Source organism: Odocoileus virginianus, chromosome 3 (genome assembly GCF_023699985.2).
Source record: "Odocoileus virginianus isolate 20LAN1187 ecotype Illinois chromosome 3, Ovbor_1.2, whole genome shotgun sequence".
Classification (NCBI taxonomy): domain Eukaryota; kingdom Metazoa; phylum Chordata; class Mammalia; order Artiodactyla; family Cervidae; genus Odocoileus; species Odocoileus virginianus.
The window spans coordinates 48,487,532-48,506,811 of record NC_069676.1 but is presented as its reverse complement, the minus strand read 5'-3'; the positions used below and the strand labels follow the sequence as shown (position 1 = coordinate 48,506,811).

Here is a 19,280-nt window from a genome sequence, read left to right as displayed (position 1 = left end):
CCTCAAAATGTTTTCCTTTGCATACATCTCCATCACTGCAAAATCTTGTGGAATTTCTACCTATTGTGCTTTAATGAGCTTATCCTTTTCTTTCTACTTCAAGCTCTTACATGCTTTCATTAAAGTGCTCTTATCCACTTCCAACATTTCAAACAGGACTTTTATTGAAGGTATTCCCCAATTCACATCTTCCTTCCTCTTTTCAATGGTTGTAATAATCACTTTTACCTATACATGCTGATAACTCCCAGAAAATAATTTTATTACAATTTAAAGGTTATAAAGATAAATTATTAATACTCCCCAAATTCAAACCCTTCAATTCACTGTTTATTTAATGGCATTAACATTTTACATGTCACCTCTATGGATTTTTTTTTTATTTCTCCATGTCCCCTACTTGTCCTATTCAAAGTTGGCCTATAGCCCATCTGTGTTTTTACATACCACCATATTTATCTTCATGGGTACAGCTTTTATTGGATTGCACTAAACAAATACATTTCAAGATGTTAGAATCACTTCTCTGTGACCTGAGATGTGATCACAAGCCACATTTCTGGTGTTATTTTAAACTATTTTCCAATATTATCTCTATTTTGCAGACAACATAGATCACTTACTTGCCTTCTTCCTCAATACAATCATTGTTCAATTTTTAAAAATTATCTCTACCTTTACCTGTAAAAAATGCTCCACTCATATCAAAGTCATGTCAAAATGTCAATTTTACCATGAATTCATCCTTACTGTCATTAACTGTAGATAATTACTTTCTCTAAATGATACAAAGAAAGTCATAAAAAAGATTTTTCAAATAAACACACACCAACACTCACCCTTCTCCAGAATTCTGATGTACTTGTATAATCCTCACAGACAACTGTAATACAAAGTATCTCCAACATGAGAACACCTTACATAAATTACATAACATATCCTATATCTAATATTTATCCCGATAAGTAGTAGTCCTTATCACTGACTTTCTATTACAATTATTTTTAGTAAGTGAAGAGTTCATTTGCTAACCAAAACTAAGCCCCCCAAGCAAAAGATTCCTTTGCTTACAGGAAGATAAGCCTTGACAAAATCTATATTGCCATATAGTCTTGTTAGTTGAAAGTTTTCTATAGTGGTTAAGGTATTTCATAAATTGCTGCCCTAAATGAACAGTCTCTTTGAATATCAACTTCTAACATAGTTAAAGTATCAAGTTTCTCTTTCTATTGAAGTTCCTAGCAATTTCAAGAAGGTTGCTAATATAATCTGATTAACTGGAAGAGTTGCAATAATTCTATTTATTGGCTCCAGGTAGAAAATTATACAATGTTACTGAAATCATATATGCAATATAAATTAGTTTGGAAAAGGGAAATACTGGTCTCTTCATAAGAAACATCTTATATTTTTGTTCAGCTATTAACTCAAATAATTCATCTAGTCAAGGAAAAAGATTATGTACAGAAAAAAGAAGTTTATTAACAGCTTCCTCCCCAGCAAAGAAAAATTTTAGTTATAAATCAAAGAGTTTATATTTCAAAACTGAATTAACTTGATTTTTAAAAAGCTGACGACTGGTAACTACAAATTCACACAATGGTGAGACTGACTTCTCTGTTTATAGGACTTCCCCAAAGTAATGAGGTATTAGAAATGTTTAAATAATATGTTATAAATATATTTAAGAATTAAATATATGTGAGAATATATAGAAATAGAAAAAGCAATAAAAAGGGAAATTGGCATTTTGTCATATGAAATGTGAAATATTTATTACTGCCTAAGCCCATACTGTTTTTTCAAAAAGTGTAGAAAAATAGTTCTCTGTATTTGATATGAAGAGCATTATCACCTATAGCAGATAAAATGTATGGCTTTTTTGTAAAAAAAATTGTATTAGTAAACAATAAACTCATATCATACAGTATTTTTCATTATATCATACAGGATTTTTTAATCTAAAAACAAAAGGCAACAATAAAAACAAATGTCTTCTAACTAAAAAAAGTTAAGATTTTCCCAGCTGTGAGAATTCACAATTATTTCTCACCAATATAATAATTTGTGAATTGAAAAAGAAAAAATAAGAGAAGAATTAATCATTGCTCCACTTAACACTGGTGTTGGGAATTATGATACAGCTGAAAATGGGACAACATGGACTAGAAAAAAGAATGAAAAAATCTCCTTAAATAATAGACAAATTATATTAAATGAAGGAGGAAAGGAAAATCAATACAAACATTACGTTTTAAAGTGGGAGAAGAGAGTTTATTTGTATATAAAAAAATTCTCTAGGAGAATAACCAAGAAATTAGAACATTTGAAATATTTGAGCAGGTATATGGTGGAGAGTTCTGATAAAATGTGGTCCACTGGAGAAGGGAACAGCAAACCACTTCAGTATTCTTGCCTTGAGAACCCCATGAACAGTATGAAAAGGCAAAAAGATATGACACTGAAAGATGAACTTCCCAGGTTGGTAGGTGCCCAAAAAATGCTACTGGAGAAGAGTAGAGAAATAACTCCAGAAAGAATGAAGAGAGGGAGCCAAAGCAAAAACAATGCCCAGTGGTGGATGAGACTGGTGATGGAAGTAAAGTCTGATCCTGTAAAGTACAATATTGCATAGGAACCTGGACTGTTAGGTCCATGAATCAAGGTAAATTGGAAGTGATCAAACAGGAGATGGCAAGAGTAAACACTGACATTTTAGGAATCAGTGAACTAAAATGGACTGGAATGGACGCATTTAACTCAGATGACCATTATATCTACTACTGTGGGCAAGAATCCCTTAGAAGAAATGGAGTAGCCCTCATAGTCAACAAAAGAGTCAGAAATACAATACTTGGGTGCAACTTCAAAAACGATCAAATAATCTCTGTTCATTTCCAAGACGAACCGTTCAATATCACAGTAATCCAAGTCTATGTCCCAACCAGCAATGCTGAGGAAGCTGAAGTTGATCGGTTCTATGAAGACCTACAAGACCTTCTAGAATTAACACCCCAAAAAGATGCCCTTTACATCATAGGGGACTGGAATGCAAAAGTAGGAGGTCAAGACATACCTAGAGTAACAGGCAAATTTGTCCTTGGAGTACAAAATGAAGAATGGCAAAAGCTAACGAAAGAATTTTTCCAAGAGAACACACTGGTCATAGCAAACACCCTTTTCCAACAACACAAGAGAAGACTCTACTCATGGACATCACCAGATGGTCAATACCGAAATCAGACTGATTATATTCTTTGCAGCTGAAGATGGAGAAGCTCTATACAGTCAGCAAAAACAAGGCCAGGGGCTGACTGTGGCTCAGATCATGAACCCCTTATTGCAAAATTCAGACTTAAATTGAAGAAAGTAAGGAAAACCACTAGACCATTCAGGTATGACCTAAATCAAATCCCTTATGATTATACAGTACAAGTGACATATAGATTCAAGGGATTAGATCTGATAGAGTGCCTGAAGAACTGGATTGATGGAGGTTCATGATATTGTACAGGAGGCAGTGATCAAGACCATCCCGAAGAAAAAGAAATGCAAAAAGGAAAAATGATTGTCTGATGAGGCCTTAAAAATAGCTGAGAAAAGAAGAGAAGCTAAAGGCAAAGGAGAGAAGGAATGATATAAGCAGCTGAATGCAGAGTTCCAAAGAACAGCAAGGAGAGATAAGAAAGCCTTCCTCAATGATCAATGCAAAGAAATAGAGGAAAACAATAGAAAGGGAAAGACTAGAGATCTCTTCAAGAAAAAGAGATAAAAAGGGAACATTTCATGCAAAGATGGGCACAATAAGGGACAGAAGAAAAAGATATTAAGAAGAGGTGGCAAGAATATGCAGAAGAGCTATACAAAAAAGATCTTCATGGCCCAGATAACGACGCTGGTGCAATCATTCAACTAGAGCCAGACATCCGGGAATGCAAAGTCAAGTGGGCCTTGGAAAGCATCACTCTAAACAAAGTTAGTGGAGTTGATGAAATTCCAGTTGAGCTATTTCAAATCCTAAAAGATGATGCTGTGAAAGTGCTGCAGTCAATATACCAGCAAATTTGGAAAACTCAGCAGTGGCCAAAGGATTGGAAAAGGTCAGTTTTCATTCCAATCCCAAAGAAAGGCAATGCCAAAAAAATGTTCAAACTACTGCACAATTGCATTCACCTCACACACTAGCAAAGTAATATACAAAATTCTCCAAGCCAGGCTTCAACAATATGTGATCTGTAAACAATGGAAACAATAAGAGACTTTATTTGGGGGGGGGGGGCTCCAAAATCACTGTGGATGGTAAATATAGCCGTGAAATGAAAAGACACTTGCTCCTTGGAAGAAAAGCTATGACCAACCAAGACAGCATATTAAAAAGCAGAAACATTACTTTGCCAACAAAGGTCCATCTAGCCAAAGCTATGGTTTTTCCAGTAGTCATGTATGGATGTGAGAGTTGGACTATAATGCTGAAGAATTGATGCTTTTGAACTGTGGTATTGGAGAAGACTCTTGAGAGTCCCTTGGACTGCAAGGAGATACAACCAGTCCATCCTAAAGGAAATCAGTCCTGAATATTCATTGGAAGGACTGATGTTGAAGCTGAAACTCCAATACTTTGACCACCTGATGGGAAGAACTGACTCATTGGAAAAGACCCTGATGCTGGGAAAGACTGAAGGTAGGAGGAGAAGGGGAAGACAGAGGATGAGATGGTTGGGTGGCATCACTGATTCAATGGACATGAGTTTGAGTGAACTCCAGGAGTTGGTAATAGACAGGGAGGCCTGGTATGCTGTAGTCCATGGTGTCACAAAGAGTCAGACACGACTGAGAGACTGAACTGAACTGAACTGATTAAGTGGCTTGATGTTGGCGGTGGAATGGACACATTTTAAAACATTTTAAATCATGAAATATATTTTATAATAAAAAATGAATAAAACTAAGCCACTAGAGCTAAAATTTTTAAATTATAAGTATCAAACTCACCATGAGTATGCCAAGGCTAACATTTAAACAAGACTTGAAAGAGTCATTCAATGCACAAATATTACTGGAAAAATTAATTCAATATGTATAACAAAAATGCTCAAATAGGGGCTTCCCTGGTGGTCTGGTGGTTAAGAACCCGCCTGCCAATGGAGAGGACACAGGTTCAATCCCTGGATAGGGAAGATCCCACATGCCCTGGAGCAAGTCTGTGGGCCATGATTACTGAACTCAGGCTAAACAGCTCTCTAGTCTCAACTACTAAGGCCAGTGCACCCTAAAGCCTGTGCTCCGCAACAAGAGAAGCCATAGCAATGAGAAGCCTGCACACCACAACTAGAGGGTTGCACTCTCAGAAACTAGAGAGAGCCCAAGGGCAGCAAAGAAGACCCACCGCAAACAAACAAACAAAACCAAATAATGGATAGTCAGGGGAGGGGAAAAAACCAAGTTGACATGATGTGTTACAATATTTCTGTATAGTTACAGTACTGGACTTTGACAATAAATGATAACAACCAAGAATGTATCTTGCAAGTTTCTTCCTGTAACACTTATTAAAATTTGAAAATTGAAATGTCCACTAAAAAATTACTTCTGGAAACATTTTCTATGGTGAACTGAAAACCAGTTCATTAACTCAAGCCTTTAAACCTCATAAAAAGGGCATTGTTACTGAAATAAACACTATAATGCAAAGCAGTTGTCTTCAACAAAGTAAATTTTAAGCATAACTGTAAGTATAGAGAAATTAATTAGTACCAAGAGAATTTATATCTAAAAGGATACAATAACTACTTTCAAAGCCATACTTTAAAATTTTAAAGAGAAGATAAAGGATATTAAATAATATTAAATACATAATGAAAATCTGGAGAAGGCAATGTCAACCCACTCCTGTACTCTCGCCTGGAGAATCCCAGGGACGGGGGAGCATGGTGGGCTACCGTCTATGGGGTCGCACAGAGTCGGACACGACGGAAGCGACTTAACAGCAGCAGCACATAACGAAAAATTTTAATAAAGTTTTTGAGACTCACTGTGTCCATAGAGATGGGACCCTGAGGCAGGCTAGGACTGAAGGCCATGAGGTCGGTCTTGGGCGGCCCCTCCCCAGAGCACACCCTCTGCCGCCTCTCCTGCGAGTAAGACCAGCTCCCCACCGCGCTGGAGCACACCAGCCTGGGCTTCCCCGGCCCGCACGCGCCCTCGCTGGGCGGCGCCGAGCACCGCAGCGCCGTGTACAGCAGCAGCGTGAGCACCAACAGGCTGGACACCGCGCAGATGGCGACGATCAGGTACACGTTCACATCCACTAACGCCGTCTCTGCGCCAGCTGCACCAGACAACGCCCGCGAAGAGGCCTTGGGCGCCTGGCCGCTGTCCTCCAGCGACAGCAGCACGGTGGCCGTGGCCGTCAGCGCCGGCTCGCCGTGGTCCTTCACCAGCACCAGCAGGCGCTGGCGCGGCGCGTCCGCCTCGTCCAGGGCGCGCGTCGTGCTGATCTCGCCGGTGTACAGCCCCACGCGGAACGGGCTGCGCGCGCCACCCGCCGCCGGCTGCAGCTCGTACGACAGCCACGCGTTGTAGCCCGAGTCCGCGTCCACCGCGCGCACCTTCGCCACCACGTGGCCCGCGTCCACGGACCTCGACACCACCTGGCTCACCGCGCTGGGTCCTCCGCCTGGCCCGGGCGGCAGCAGCGCAGGCGCGTTGTCGTTCTCGTCCAGCACGAACACCTGCAGCGTCACGTTGCTGCCCAGGGGCGGCACGCCCGCGTCGCGCGCGCTCACCTGGAACTGCAGCAGCTCCAGCTCCTCGTGGTCCAGCGGCTGCAGCGCGTACACCTTGCCGCTCTCCGCGTGCACCGACACGTAGCTCGACAGCGCGCGCTCGCCCACCCGCCGCTCCACCAGCGAGTAGGTCACCAGCGCGTTCTCCTGCGCGTCCGCGTCTCGCGCCGACACGGTGAAGATGTGGCAGCCGGGCGGGTTGTTCTCCTTCACGAACACCGTGTACTCGGGCTGCGCGAACGCGGGTGCGTTGTCGTTCACGTCGGCCACTTCCACGGACACGCTGGTCGTGGTGGACAAGGCAGGCGAGCCCCCATCCCTCGCAGTCAGCACCACATCATAGTTCGCCAAGCGCTCACGATCCAAGTCGCTGTCGAGCACCAATGAATAGTAATTTTTGAAGGTCGACACCAACTTAAAAGGAACATCAGGCGTCACAGAGCAGGTCACCTGCCCATTGGCACCAGAGTCGAGATCTGATAGACTGATCAGGGCAATGACGGTGCCCAGTGGAGCGTCCTCTTGCACAGGCAGAGATAGTGAGGTTATGACCATCTCTGGGATATTATCATTTTCATCCAGCAGTTTCACTATTACTTTGCAGTGTCCAGTTAATGGGAATGAACTTTTATCAACAGCATCAATATTAATTTCATATAAATTACAGTCTTCGTAATCCAGTTTTCCTGTAACTGTTATTTCCCCACTATTAGAATTGATCGCAAATTTAGATTTTACATTGTCAAGAACAAGATTGTTAAAGAGATATACTATTTCCTTATTAATGCCCTCATCTGCATCTGAGGCGTTCAGTTTAATAACTAGTGTCCCATTCGGTGCATTTTCCAATAATCTGACATTATAAATTGATTTATCAAATTCTGGAGCATTATCATTCGCATCCAAAACACTGATCAATAACTGAACTGTACCTGTTAATTCAGGTTTTCCTCCATCAATTGCAATCAGTAATAAACGATGTTCTTGCGTTTCTTCCCTATCTACTGGTTTCTTCAAAACTAGCTCTAAAAAGTTCGTTTCCTCTTCGTTTGTTTTAACATCCAAGTCAAAATACTCATTTGCTTGTAATCTGTACCTCAATTCTGCGTTTCTTCCGATATCCATATCAGACGCGCCCTCTAGCGGAAACCGGGAATCCACTCTTCTTGACTCTAGTATAAATAGTGTTTGTTCTTGTCGCAAGAACCGTGGAGGGTTGTCGTTAATGTCCTTTACCTCCACCTCCACATGGAACACCTGCAGCGGCCGGTCCACGATCACCTCCAGGTGGATGCTGCACTCCGCTCTCCGCCCGCACAGCTCCTCCCGGTCGATCCGAGAATTCACAAACAAAATGCCATTCTGCAAATTTACCTCCAGAAGGTCTCTGCGGCCTTTGGATGCAATCCGGAACAGGCGAGGCACCAGCTCTGCCAGCTCCAGTCCCAGGTCCTGGGCGATGCGGCCCACGAAGGTGCCGTGTTTGGCCTCCTCGGAGACCGAGTAGTGGACCTGGCCAATCCCCGACTCCCAGGCTACGAGGAGCAGAAGCGATAGCAGCAGGCGCTGAGATCCTCGACTTTTTCTCTGAGAATATACCATCGCAAATTTGTATCAACTTTCAAATACCTATTGCACTACCATGTAGCTCTTGGAAATTTAATTCCCAATTTTATACAATTTTGTATTTGCTCACCTTTTATGCTTCAGCAGCAGAGTGAAAAGATGGAGTGGCTTTTTCTCCTTTCTCAGGAAAATAAACTCGCTGTATTCCTTTGTTGTTAAAAAAAGAAACTGAACTTGCGGTTTCCAGCGCCATCATGTGGACGAAAGGGGAGTTATTTTACTTTGTTATGTTTTATTTACATTACATTCGTTAAATATTTCCCAATTTCAACGACTCATTATATTCCTTATCTCTAATCAAGTACATAATTAAATTTTTAATAAAATGTATCAAATTTAATTAAAATACTGCAGAATCAATACTACTCAAGTTGTGACACCCAATCTTTACTAGCATGATTTGTATTGGCCTATTCTGTATATTTAGGGTTTGTATAGTTCCTAATGGACTTTAAAAGTTTTAGATTTTTTACATCTTTCCATATTTACATACTACTTAACTACAATTACCGATTTTTTTCTCTACTATTTTAATGGGATGTTTGTACACTAGTTTTTATATCACTCATAAGAAGTTTATATTCCTATTTGCAATATTTAATATTGGCTTTTGTTGATGTTATTTTCAAAGTAACAAGATATTTGAATAGAATTCGTGTCTGAGTTCCATTTGGAAGTCTGATTTTCAAATTGCTGAAAATTTATTGATCTCCTTTTTCTCTATATTACCTACTTACTTTTAATGTTAATTCAAACTGTAATGTGGATATGACACTATTTGCAACTTAATACATCTAGCACAGCACAGCATACAGACAAGCATTTTAAGTTGCTATTACTGATAAATCACAATTCATATAAATTGTGAAAGCACGTATATTTTCTTTTATGTAGCAAATCAAAATCCTAATGTTGTTTGTGAGATATATTATTATATAAAATATTTGAGTTCCAGTAAAAATTAAAACATGGAAAGAAATCACATTATTAACAGGTTAACTCTGTTAATTTCATCTCATTCCACTGCTCCATTTTATTTGCTATATAGACTTGGACTTCACGTAATAATACAGCCAATATAAAATAAACCAACTTTTCCTCTTAAAAAAATTTAACATTCTACTTAAGTATATACTCCCTAGAATTCCTTAAATATTACAAAATTATCTTTTCTTGTGAATATGAGGGGTCAGTAAATCAATAATTCTATTACTTAATGGTTCACATGTAAAGCATAAACTCCAAACACATTTTTTAATGTTGGTATAAGTCATATGTGGAATTAGATATATTTTGTGTCCATGTATAAAGCAAACATGGAAAAGTGGTACTATAAAAACTAGCTTGGAAAGAAATAAGATTACTAGAAAATACAAAGTCAATTGAAATTAACTTGCTTCTCAGTATTCAAAACAGTAATGTAAGGACATCAGATAATGTTACTGAATTTGTTTCTGATACAATCTTTAAGAGTATATTTATCATTTCCTTTAGTTTTTTAAAGATTTATTAGCATTCAGAACATCCAAACACTAAAAAAGCTAAACAACAATCAAATTTCAGAGCTACTTATCTAATAGTCACTTATAAGGATAATTTAAAGTATTTTAATATATAATAAGAAAAAATTATAATATCTGAGTTGAAAATATCATCAGTTAATGTTGATTCACCTTCTATTATGGAACCATGATTGATGTGGATCTACAAAACTACAATAAAAATATTTACTCTTTAAAAAGGTAAATATTAAGTATTTAAAAGCCAACTGATAGTGTGATATTAACAATGCATGCATAGTATTTTACAGAATATTTTCAGTAAATATTTAAAACTTTAAAAAATATACTCAATGGAGAAAATGCCATCAATAGTATCATATGCTTCTTTCAGCTTGTAATTTTTTCACATAAATATATACAGGAGAAAATAAGACTCTTGGCTTTTGAACTGTCTTCATATCTTTTTTTTTTGTTGTTGTTGTTTTTGTTTTTGTTTTGTTTTTTCTGTCTTCATATCTTTTTAAAATTATCCCTTGCATTTGTCTTTCATTGCTCAACTCTTGCTTTGGAGGTTATTTTTTCAACAAGTATAGACTCTTTAGTTGTAATTCCATAAAATCTATAAGTAGAGGAAATTCTTTAAATCTTTTTCCAATCCATTCTTTCAATTAAATATTATAGATTATTACTACATAATTTCTAGAAAATTTTCAGTTATACTTATGTATGCCCCATGGCAGAACTAAGACTCCTTTCCTGACAATGAATTTAGATTAAGGAAACCAAATAGTATTTTGAGGTATCTCTACTTAATTTACTGAGGAACATTCAGGAAGACAGTACACTAGAAAATTTAATTTTGTGTTGGAATCTAGATGACTTTCATTTCCTACAAAACTCCAGAATAAAATTTTAATAAGCTATATTTCCCACCTATGTGTAGAAAATTATGTAAGTCTACCACATTTTGAGATGTAACAGGTGAAATTGAAGCAATCTTTTAAAGGTTTGTAAACAGTTCGTCCACCTGCATCAAATATGAACAAAAAGTTTAATTATATGTAAAAAATAATTTATCCTATTACCTCACATAATATGCATATGGTACATATTTTTACATTACTTTTGTAATGGTTCAGCCCCCCAAAAAAATATTGTGCTAAAACATTTATGTTATATACACATTCTGAGGAAACCTGAGTGTAATTTTAAAGTACCTCTGAGGGAATAAGGAAGCTAAATTAAGCATAGTTTTTACTCACAATCCTCTTGCCTTCATTATTCCCAAATGAGCTCATTTAAAAGTGGAAAGAGACAATGAGCTAAATTCAAGCACTTTTGGTTCTATTCTATGCATTCGTATTAATATTCATGTGGCCTCAATTTTTTTGTGTGTCTCCAGACCACAATTCAGTCATTAAATTGAAAGAAATTACAATCTCTGAGGTCATATCTTTTAAAATTCTAGGCCAAGTGAGTGGAAACTTGATGAGATGCAAGATTCTTAAAGCATTAGTAAATATCCAGGGTGAGAAAGAAGGAGGGAAACTAAACAGTAAAAAATAAATAAATAAATTCAGTAAGCTTGGTTCTTATGAACAAAGGAAAGAGGAAAGGAGGACAGAAAAAGGGTTAAAATAAAGTACAAAATCCTTATTCTACTAACTTTGTATGAGACTACAAAATAGACCTTGGGTTCAGTAGAAGAGGTAAAAATAAAATGTTCAGAAGATTTGTAATGACAGACATCATTGTAGAAGATAAAAAAGGAAAAGATATAAAATATTTACCTCAATTCAAACTTTTCCATAAATTTCTAAATGCCTATCTATCAGGTATTTGTAAATTATGTGTCCATCTCTAGAGTAATATAACTACATCTAGAATAATTACAGCTTCTCATGTACAATACCCAGAATTCAATACAAAATTATCGGGCTTACCAAGAAAGAGAATCGTGAGAAAAAATGAATAAAACCCACAAACAGATGATCCAATTATTACACTGATATGACACACCATAAATAAACTGTAATTAAGGTACCAAAACAAATACATAATAAATTATTTCACCAGAAAAATATAGTATTTTAAAAGAAAATTATAGTTCTAAAGCTAAAAAAGATAATAAAGTTTAGATTCAACTGATGACTTAATAAGAAGAGAAATTTGCTGAAGTAGAAGATTGTCAGAATAAAATATTCATCAGGTAATAGCAAAAATGATGCTGAAAAAAATAGAGGGGGAAAAAATAGAGGGGGGCATATAAGATATAAGAAATATGGTGAAAAGATTTAACACACCTATTCCTTGACTTAAAGTAGAGGAAGAGAGAAAAACATGAGGCAGACTGCTGGAATTTTCCCTATACTGATGAAAGACATCAAACCACATATTCAAGAAGCTTTAAAAACTGCAAACAAGATAAAAACCAAAGAAAACTAAAACTGAGCATAAAGCCCTTGAAAATGAAAAACAAAGAAAAATTTTACAAACCAGCTAGACAGGGAAAAAAAAGGTTTTACTACCTGAACAATAAACTTGACAGCCATCTTCTCAAAAGACTATGGAATGTAATCTTAAAACCAATAGGGTGGGGGGAAACAAGTTACAACCCAGAACTTGATACTCAACAAAACTATTTTTCAGAAGTGCTGGCAAAATAAGCAGATTTCTCATATACCAAATATTAGAGAATTCTTTACCACCACTAAAAGAAATATAAAATAATTTCTTCTTTAGTTCCCCAACCAGGGATTTAATCTGGGCCCTCAGGAGGGAAAGTACAGAGTCCTAGCCACTAGATCACCAGGGAATTTCATCATATGTACCATTATTAAAGAAAACAATTTAAACTTACAGCTGATATTTATTATGATCACAAATGGCAATTATCTAAGAATAAATCTTATAAGAGATGAATAGGACCTCTACACAGGAAATTATAAAATATTAAGAACCATTGTAGATTATTTAGATAAATAGAGCATGCTCATGAAGTGAATGTCTCATTATTGTAAAGATGTCAACTGGTTTTATGTACAATACCCAGAACTCAATACAGAATTATCAGACTAATATAGCTAATTATCCTGACAAAATTATCAGGATAATTATCTATTATCTCAATAGATACAATGCAATCCAAATCAATAGCTCACCAACGTGTTTTTATGGAATTAATATACAAATCTAGGTTGAAATTAAAGAGACAGCATGACATTTATGGGAAAAACAATCAATGTGATTAGAAAAACAAAAGCAAAAAGACTATGATTATTTAAGGAACAACTGTGGAACTAATTTTTTTAAATGGTCTTGCCTCAGCTGAACATGTTTGGCAAAAGTTAAGCTTGATCCTTGGGTCTCAGCAAAGACAAAAAATTAAAATTGATTGCACATGTAATGCAAACAAAACAAAAGACACAAAAATTATCTTCAGAGAATAGAATCAAGAAGAAAAAAAATGATAAATTGAACTTAACTAAAATGAAAATTCCTATTCACCAAATGACAAAAGAATGAAAAGACAAGTCACAGTGTGGAACAATGCAGAAAATCAAGAAAGGGGTCATATCCAGAACATGAAACTTTTCAAAAAGAAGTAGAAGGAACTTTCTTGGTAGTCTAGAGTTGAGAGTCTGCCTGCCAATGCAGGGGTTGTGAGTTGGATCCCTGGTCCGGGAAGATTCTACATGCCGCAGAGCAAATAAGCCTGTGCACTGCAACTACTGAAGCCCTAGTGCTCTAGGGTCTGTACTCTCCAACAAGAGAAGCCAGTACAATGAGAAGCCCATGCACTGCAAGAGAGAAGCCCCCCTCACCACACCTTAAAGAAACCCTAGGTACACCAATGAAGACCCAGTACAGGCAAAAATTAATTTAAAAAACAGTAGAAGAATATAACAGAATAGGAAAATAGGCAGAAGATTTGAACAGTTATTGCATAGAATGGGATATTAAAACGGCCAATAATAATACAAAAATGTGCTCAACCTCAATTACAAATTGGGAAACATAAGCACATCAAGCAAACTGGCAACAATGTAAATTAACAATGCCAAGTTTTCCAGGTGATGAAGAGCAACTGAAACTCATACAGAACTAGCAAAAGTGTGAACAGGTAAAAGCATCTGGGGAAATTGACATCAATTAAAGATACCAATTGATTGACATTATCAATTAGAGATACCAAGGGAACATCTCATGCAAAGGTGGGCACAATAAAGGACAGAAATGGTATGGACCTAACAGAAGCAGAAAAGATTAAGAAGAGGTGGCAAGAATACACAGAAGAACTGTACAAAAAAGATCTTTATGACCCAGATAACCACAATGCTGTGATCACTCACCTAGAGCCAGACATCCTGGAATGCAAAGTCAAGTGGGCCTTAGGAAGCATCACTACGAACAAAGGTACTGGAGGTGATGGAATTCCAGCTGAGCTATTTCAAATCCTAAAAGATGATGCTGTGAAAGTGCTGCACCCAATATGCCAGCAAATTTGGAAAACTCAGCAGTGGTCACAGGACTGGAAGAGGTCAGTTTCCATTCCAATCCCAAAGAAAGGTAATGCCAAAGAATGCCCAAACTACCATACAATTGCACTCATCTCCCACACTAGCAAAGTAATGCTCAAAATTCTTCAAGCCAGGCTTCAACAGTATGTGAACCGTGAACTTCCAGATGTTCAAGCTGGATTTAGAAAAAGCAGAGGTACCAGAGATCAAATTGCCAACATCCGCTAGATCATCGAAAAAGCAAGAGAGTTCCAGAAAAACATCTATTTCTGCTTTATTGGCTACACCAAAGCCTTTGACTGTGTGGGTCACAACAAAATGTGGAAAGTTCTTAGAGATGAGAATACCAGACCACCTGACCTGCCTTCCTGAGAATTCTGTATGCAGAAAGTTAGAAGCAAACGTTAGAAATGGACATGGAACAACAGACTCATTCCAAATTGGGAAAGGAGTACCTCAGTGTTGTATATTGTCACCCTGCTCATTTAACTCATATGCAGAGTACATCATGCAAAATGCCAGGCTGGATGAAGTACAAGCTGGAATCAAGATTTCCAGGAGAAATATCAATAACCTCAGACATGCAGATGACACCACCCTTATGGCAGAAAGCAAAGAAGAACTCAAGAGCCTCCTGATGAAAGTGAAAGAGGAGAGTGAAAAAGTTGGCTTAAAACTCAACATTCAGAAAACTAAGATCATGGCATCTGGTCCCATCACTTCATGGCAAATAGATGGGGAAACAGTGGAAACAGTGAGAGACTTTATTTTGGGGTGCTCCAAAATCACTGCAGATGGTGACTGCAGCCATGAAATTAAAAGATGCTTGCTCCTTGGAAGAAAAACTATGACCAATCTGGAGAGCATATTATAAAGCAAAGACATTACCCTGCCAACAAAGGTCCTTCTAGTCAAAGCTATGGTTTTTCCAGTAGTCATGTATGGATTTGAGAGTTGGACTATAAAGAAAGCTGAGCACCAAAGAATTAATGCTTTTGAACTGTGGTGTTGAAGAAGACTCTTGAGAGTCCCCTGGACTACAAGGATATCAAACCAATCAAACCAATTATCTAAAGGAAATCAGTCCTGAATATTCATTGGAGGGACTGATGCTGAAGCTGAAACTCCAATACTTTGGCCACCTGATGCGAATGGCTGAATCATTTGAAAAGACCCTAATGCTGGGAAAGATTGAGGGCAGGAGGAGAAGGGGAAGACAGAGGATGAGATGGTTGGATGGCATTACCAACTCAATGGACATGAGTTTGAGCAAGCTCTGGGAGCTGGTAAAGGACAGGGAAGTCTGGCTTGCTGTAGTCCATGGGGTCTCAAAGGGTCATGATTGAGCAACTAAACTGATCAATTAAAGGAGAAGATAAGTACAGAGACTATGTTCCCCTAATCTCCATCTTAGCTAAATAATACAGAAAAGTTTGTAAATAGGCATTGAAAAATTTACAAATATATTGATGGCAGCATTAGGTAAAATAGATACAAAGAGAAACAATGTGAAATTCTCAACAGAATAATGCATACCCTATTCATAAAACATACTAGAGAAAGAAAAAACTATTAGAGATAATAAATCAAATTAACTCCAAGTACTTAAGGCAATATGGATGATTCCACAGAATAGTGAATGATAAATACGAAGAACACAGAAACACAAGCACACATACAACACATTTTGTGCAATTCCATTTAGAAAAATTCAAGAAGCAGGTAAAAATTAATCAGCTATAAAATTAAAGCTATGGCTACATATGAGGGGAAGAGGGGAAAGACATTTGGGAGGTACATTTGAGTGTCCTCTGGAGTGAAAGGAACAGTTTCCACTTTCAAATAGTTGGTTAAGCTGTAGTAGTCTGTGTACTTTTCAATGATTTAGAGGCAAATAACAAGAAAATGCTTTCTAAAAGTTGATTACAACTGAAAATAAAGATGAAGATAGAAATCACAAAATTTATAACACTAAATAAATATGCATTGAATAATGAATATTAAAAACAATACAAGTATTGCCTTGTTGTCCTATTACTCTAAAAGGTTTTAGTTTAAAAGGGGATGAAAGAAAAAGTAAACAAATTTAGTTCAGAGAAATTTAGTTTTGAGAAATTTTTAATGAAGAAGAAATTGATAGAATTAAAGAATATCCAGACTTCAGAGTAAATAAGGATATTTATAAACTAACCTTTGAAAGAGAATCCACAGTTGCTGGCTGCTGATCCTCTCTGTCCCCAGAGTCCGGAACACTGGGACTGAAGGCGATGAGGTCGGTCTTGGGCGGCCCCTCCCCAGAGCACACCCTCTGCCGCCTCTCCTGCGAGTAAGACCAGCTCCCAACCGCGCTGGAGCACACCAGCCTGGGCTTCCCCGGCCCGCACGCGCCCTCGCTGGGCGGCGCCGAGCACCGCAGCGCCGTGTACAGCAGCAGCGTGAGCACCAACAGGCTGGACACCGCGCAGATGGCGACGATCAGGTACACGTTCACATCCACTAACGCCGTCTCTGCGCCAGCTGCACCAGACAACGCCCGCGAAGAGGCCTTGGGCGCCTGGCCGCTGTCCTCCAGCGACAGCAGCACGGTGGCCGTGGCCGTCAGTGCCGGCTCGCCGTGGTCCTTCACCAGCACCAGCAGGCGCTGGCGCGGCGCGTCCGCCTCGTCCAGGGCGCGCGTCGTGCTGATCTCGCCGGTGTACAGCCCCACGCGGAACGGGCTGCGCGCGCCACCCGCCGCCGGCTGCAGCTCGTACGACAGCCACGCGTTGTAGCCCGAGTCCGCGTCCACCGCGCGCACCTTCGCCACCACGTGGCCCGCGTCCACGGACCTCGACACCACCTGGCTCACCGCGCTGGGTCCTCCGCCTGGCCCGGGCGGCAGCAGCGCAGGCGCGTTGTCGTTCTCGTCCAGCACGAACACCTGCAGCGTCACGTTGCTGCCCATGGGCGGCACGCCCGCGTCGCGCGCGCTCACCTGGAACTGCAGCAGCTCCAGCTCCTCGTGGTCCAGCGGCTGCAGCGCGTACACCTTGCCGCTCTCCGCGTGCACCGACACGTAGCTCGACAGCGCGCGCTCGCCCACCCGCCGCTCCACCAGCGAGTAGGTCACCAGCGCGTTCTCCTGCGCGTCCGCGTCTCGCGCAGACACGGTGAAGATGTGGCAGCCGGGAGGGTTGTTCTCCTTCACGAACACCGTGTACTCGGGCTGCGCGAACGCGGGCGCGTTGTCGTTCACGTCGGCCACCTCCACGGACACGCTGGCTGTGGTGGACAAGGAAGGCGACCCCCCGTCTTGAGCGGTCACCACCACCTCATAGTTCGCCACGCTCTCGCGATCCAAGGTGCTGTCCAAAACGAGTGAATAGTAGTTCCTGAAGGTGGACACCAGCCTGAATGGGACGTGGGGCGATAGGGTACAAGTCACCTGCCCATTGACACTGGAGTCGAGGTCAGACACACTTATCAAGGCGATGACGGTGCCCAGTGGAGCGTCTTCCCTAATTGGGAGTGACAAGAATTTGAATTCCGTTGCTGGGGCATTATCATTGGTGTCTTCAACTTCCACCATAACTGTACAATGGCCAGAAAGTGGCGGCTGCCCCTTATCAATGCCCTCTACAAGAATTTCATAGGATTTGGTTTCTTCAAAATCAATATATCCCCTTACCATAATTTCCCCAGTAATTGGATCTATGTAGAATTTGGATTTCACAGTGGGTAAAATATCATCTGAGAATGAATAAATAATATTCCCATTCAAGCCTTCGTCTAAATCTGAGGCGTTAAGTTTAATTACCAACGTTCCGTTAGGAACATTTTCTAGTAATTTCACTTCATAGAGTGTTCTGTCGAAAGTTGGGGCGTTGTCGTTGGCGTCCAGCACTCTGACGAGTAATTGAACAGTGCCAGTCAGCTCAGGTTTGCCGCCATCAGAGGCGGTAAGCACCACAAAAATCTCCGGAGCTTCTTCTCTGTCTAAAGGTTTCCTTAATACCAGCCCAAGACGTTTTACCCGCTCCTCATCGGATGGTTTTTCCAACGAGAAATATTCATTGGGACCCAGCCTGTAAGTCAGCAGAGCGTTGGCGCCAATGTCTGCATCAGAGGCGCCCTCTAGCGGAAATCGAGAGTCAATCGGCCTAGATTCAGCCATAAACAGAATCTTTTGTGTTCCTGGGAACACAGGAGGATGGTCGTTAATGTCCTTCACCTCCACCTCCACATGGAACACCTGCAGCGGCCGGTCCACGATCACCTCCAGGTGGATGCTGCACTCCGCGCTCCGCCCGCACAGCTCCTCCCGGTCGATCCGAGAATTCACGAACAAAATGCCACTCTGCAGATTAACCTCCAGAAGGTCCCCGCGGCCTTTGGATGACACACGAAACAGGCGCGGCACCAGTTCCGCCAGCTCCAACCCCAGGTCCTGAGCGATTCGGCCTACGAAGGTGCCGTGTTTGGCCTCTTCCAGGACAGAGTAGCGGACCTGGCCGCTCCCGGCCTTCCAGGCTGCGAGGAATAGAATTGAGAGCAGCAGACGCCGGTATTCCTGGCCAGTTCCCCAGGAAAACTCCATCTCATGTCCTCAGTGTTTTGTTCTCATGAAGAGGGTCTTGTTTCCAAACGAAGCACTACCTCCTGACCGTTCAGTCCAGTGCCATTGCAGACTCCATTTTTTCAGTGGTGGATGCAGCTTCTTTACCATAAGAACAGGAGGAATTTCTTTCTTTCTTTTTTGCTTTATGGTATCAATTTTATGGTACAGAGCGACATCATGTGGCTCAAAACCGTAAGTAACAGATTCTGGAAATCCATACTAAGAACTGTTAGGTCTTCATTTTTCTTTC

The 19,280-nt window shown here is 40.0% G+C and overlaps 1 protein-coding gene across 2 annotated transcripts in view; it reads right to left on the bottom strand.

Moving 5' to 3' along the window:
- Positions 1-19,280, bottom strand: part of LOC110148446 (protocadherin alpha-C2) — a 187,734-nt gene that overhangs the window by 162,327 nt on the left and 6,127 nt on the right. Inside the window, exon 1 of one of the 2 annotated variants that reach the window (XM_070465497.1) lies at positions 16,625-19,162. The exons of the other annotated variant lie outside the window; for it this stretch is intronic. Coding sequence (XP_070321598.1) covers positions 16,625-19,009 — 2,385 coding nt within the window. The 5' untranslated portion in view covers positions 19,010-19,162. Of the gene's footprint in view, positions 1-16,624; positions 19,163-19,280 lie in introns of those variants that run through there. 2 annotated transcript variants of the gene reach the window in all.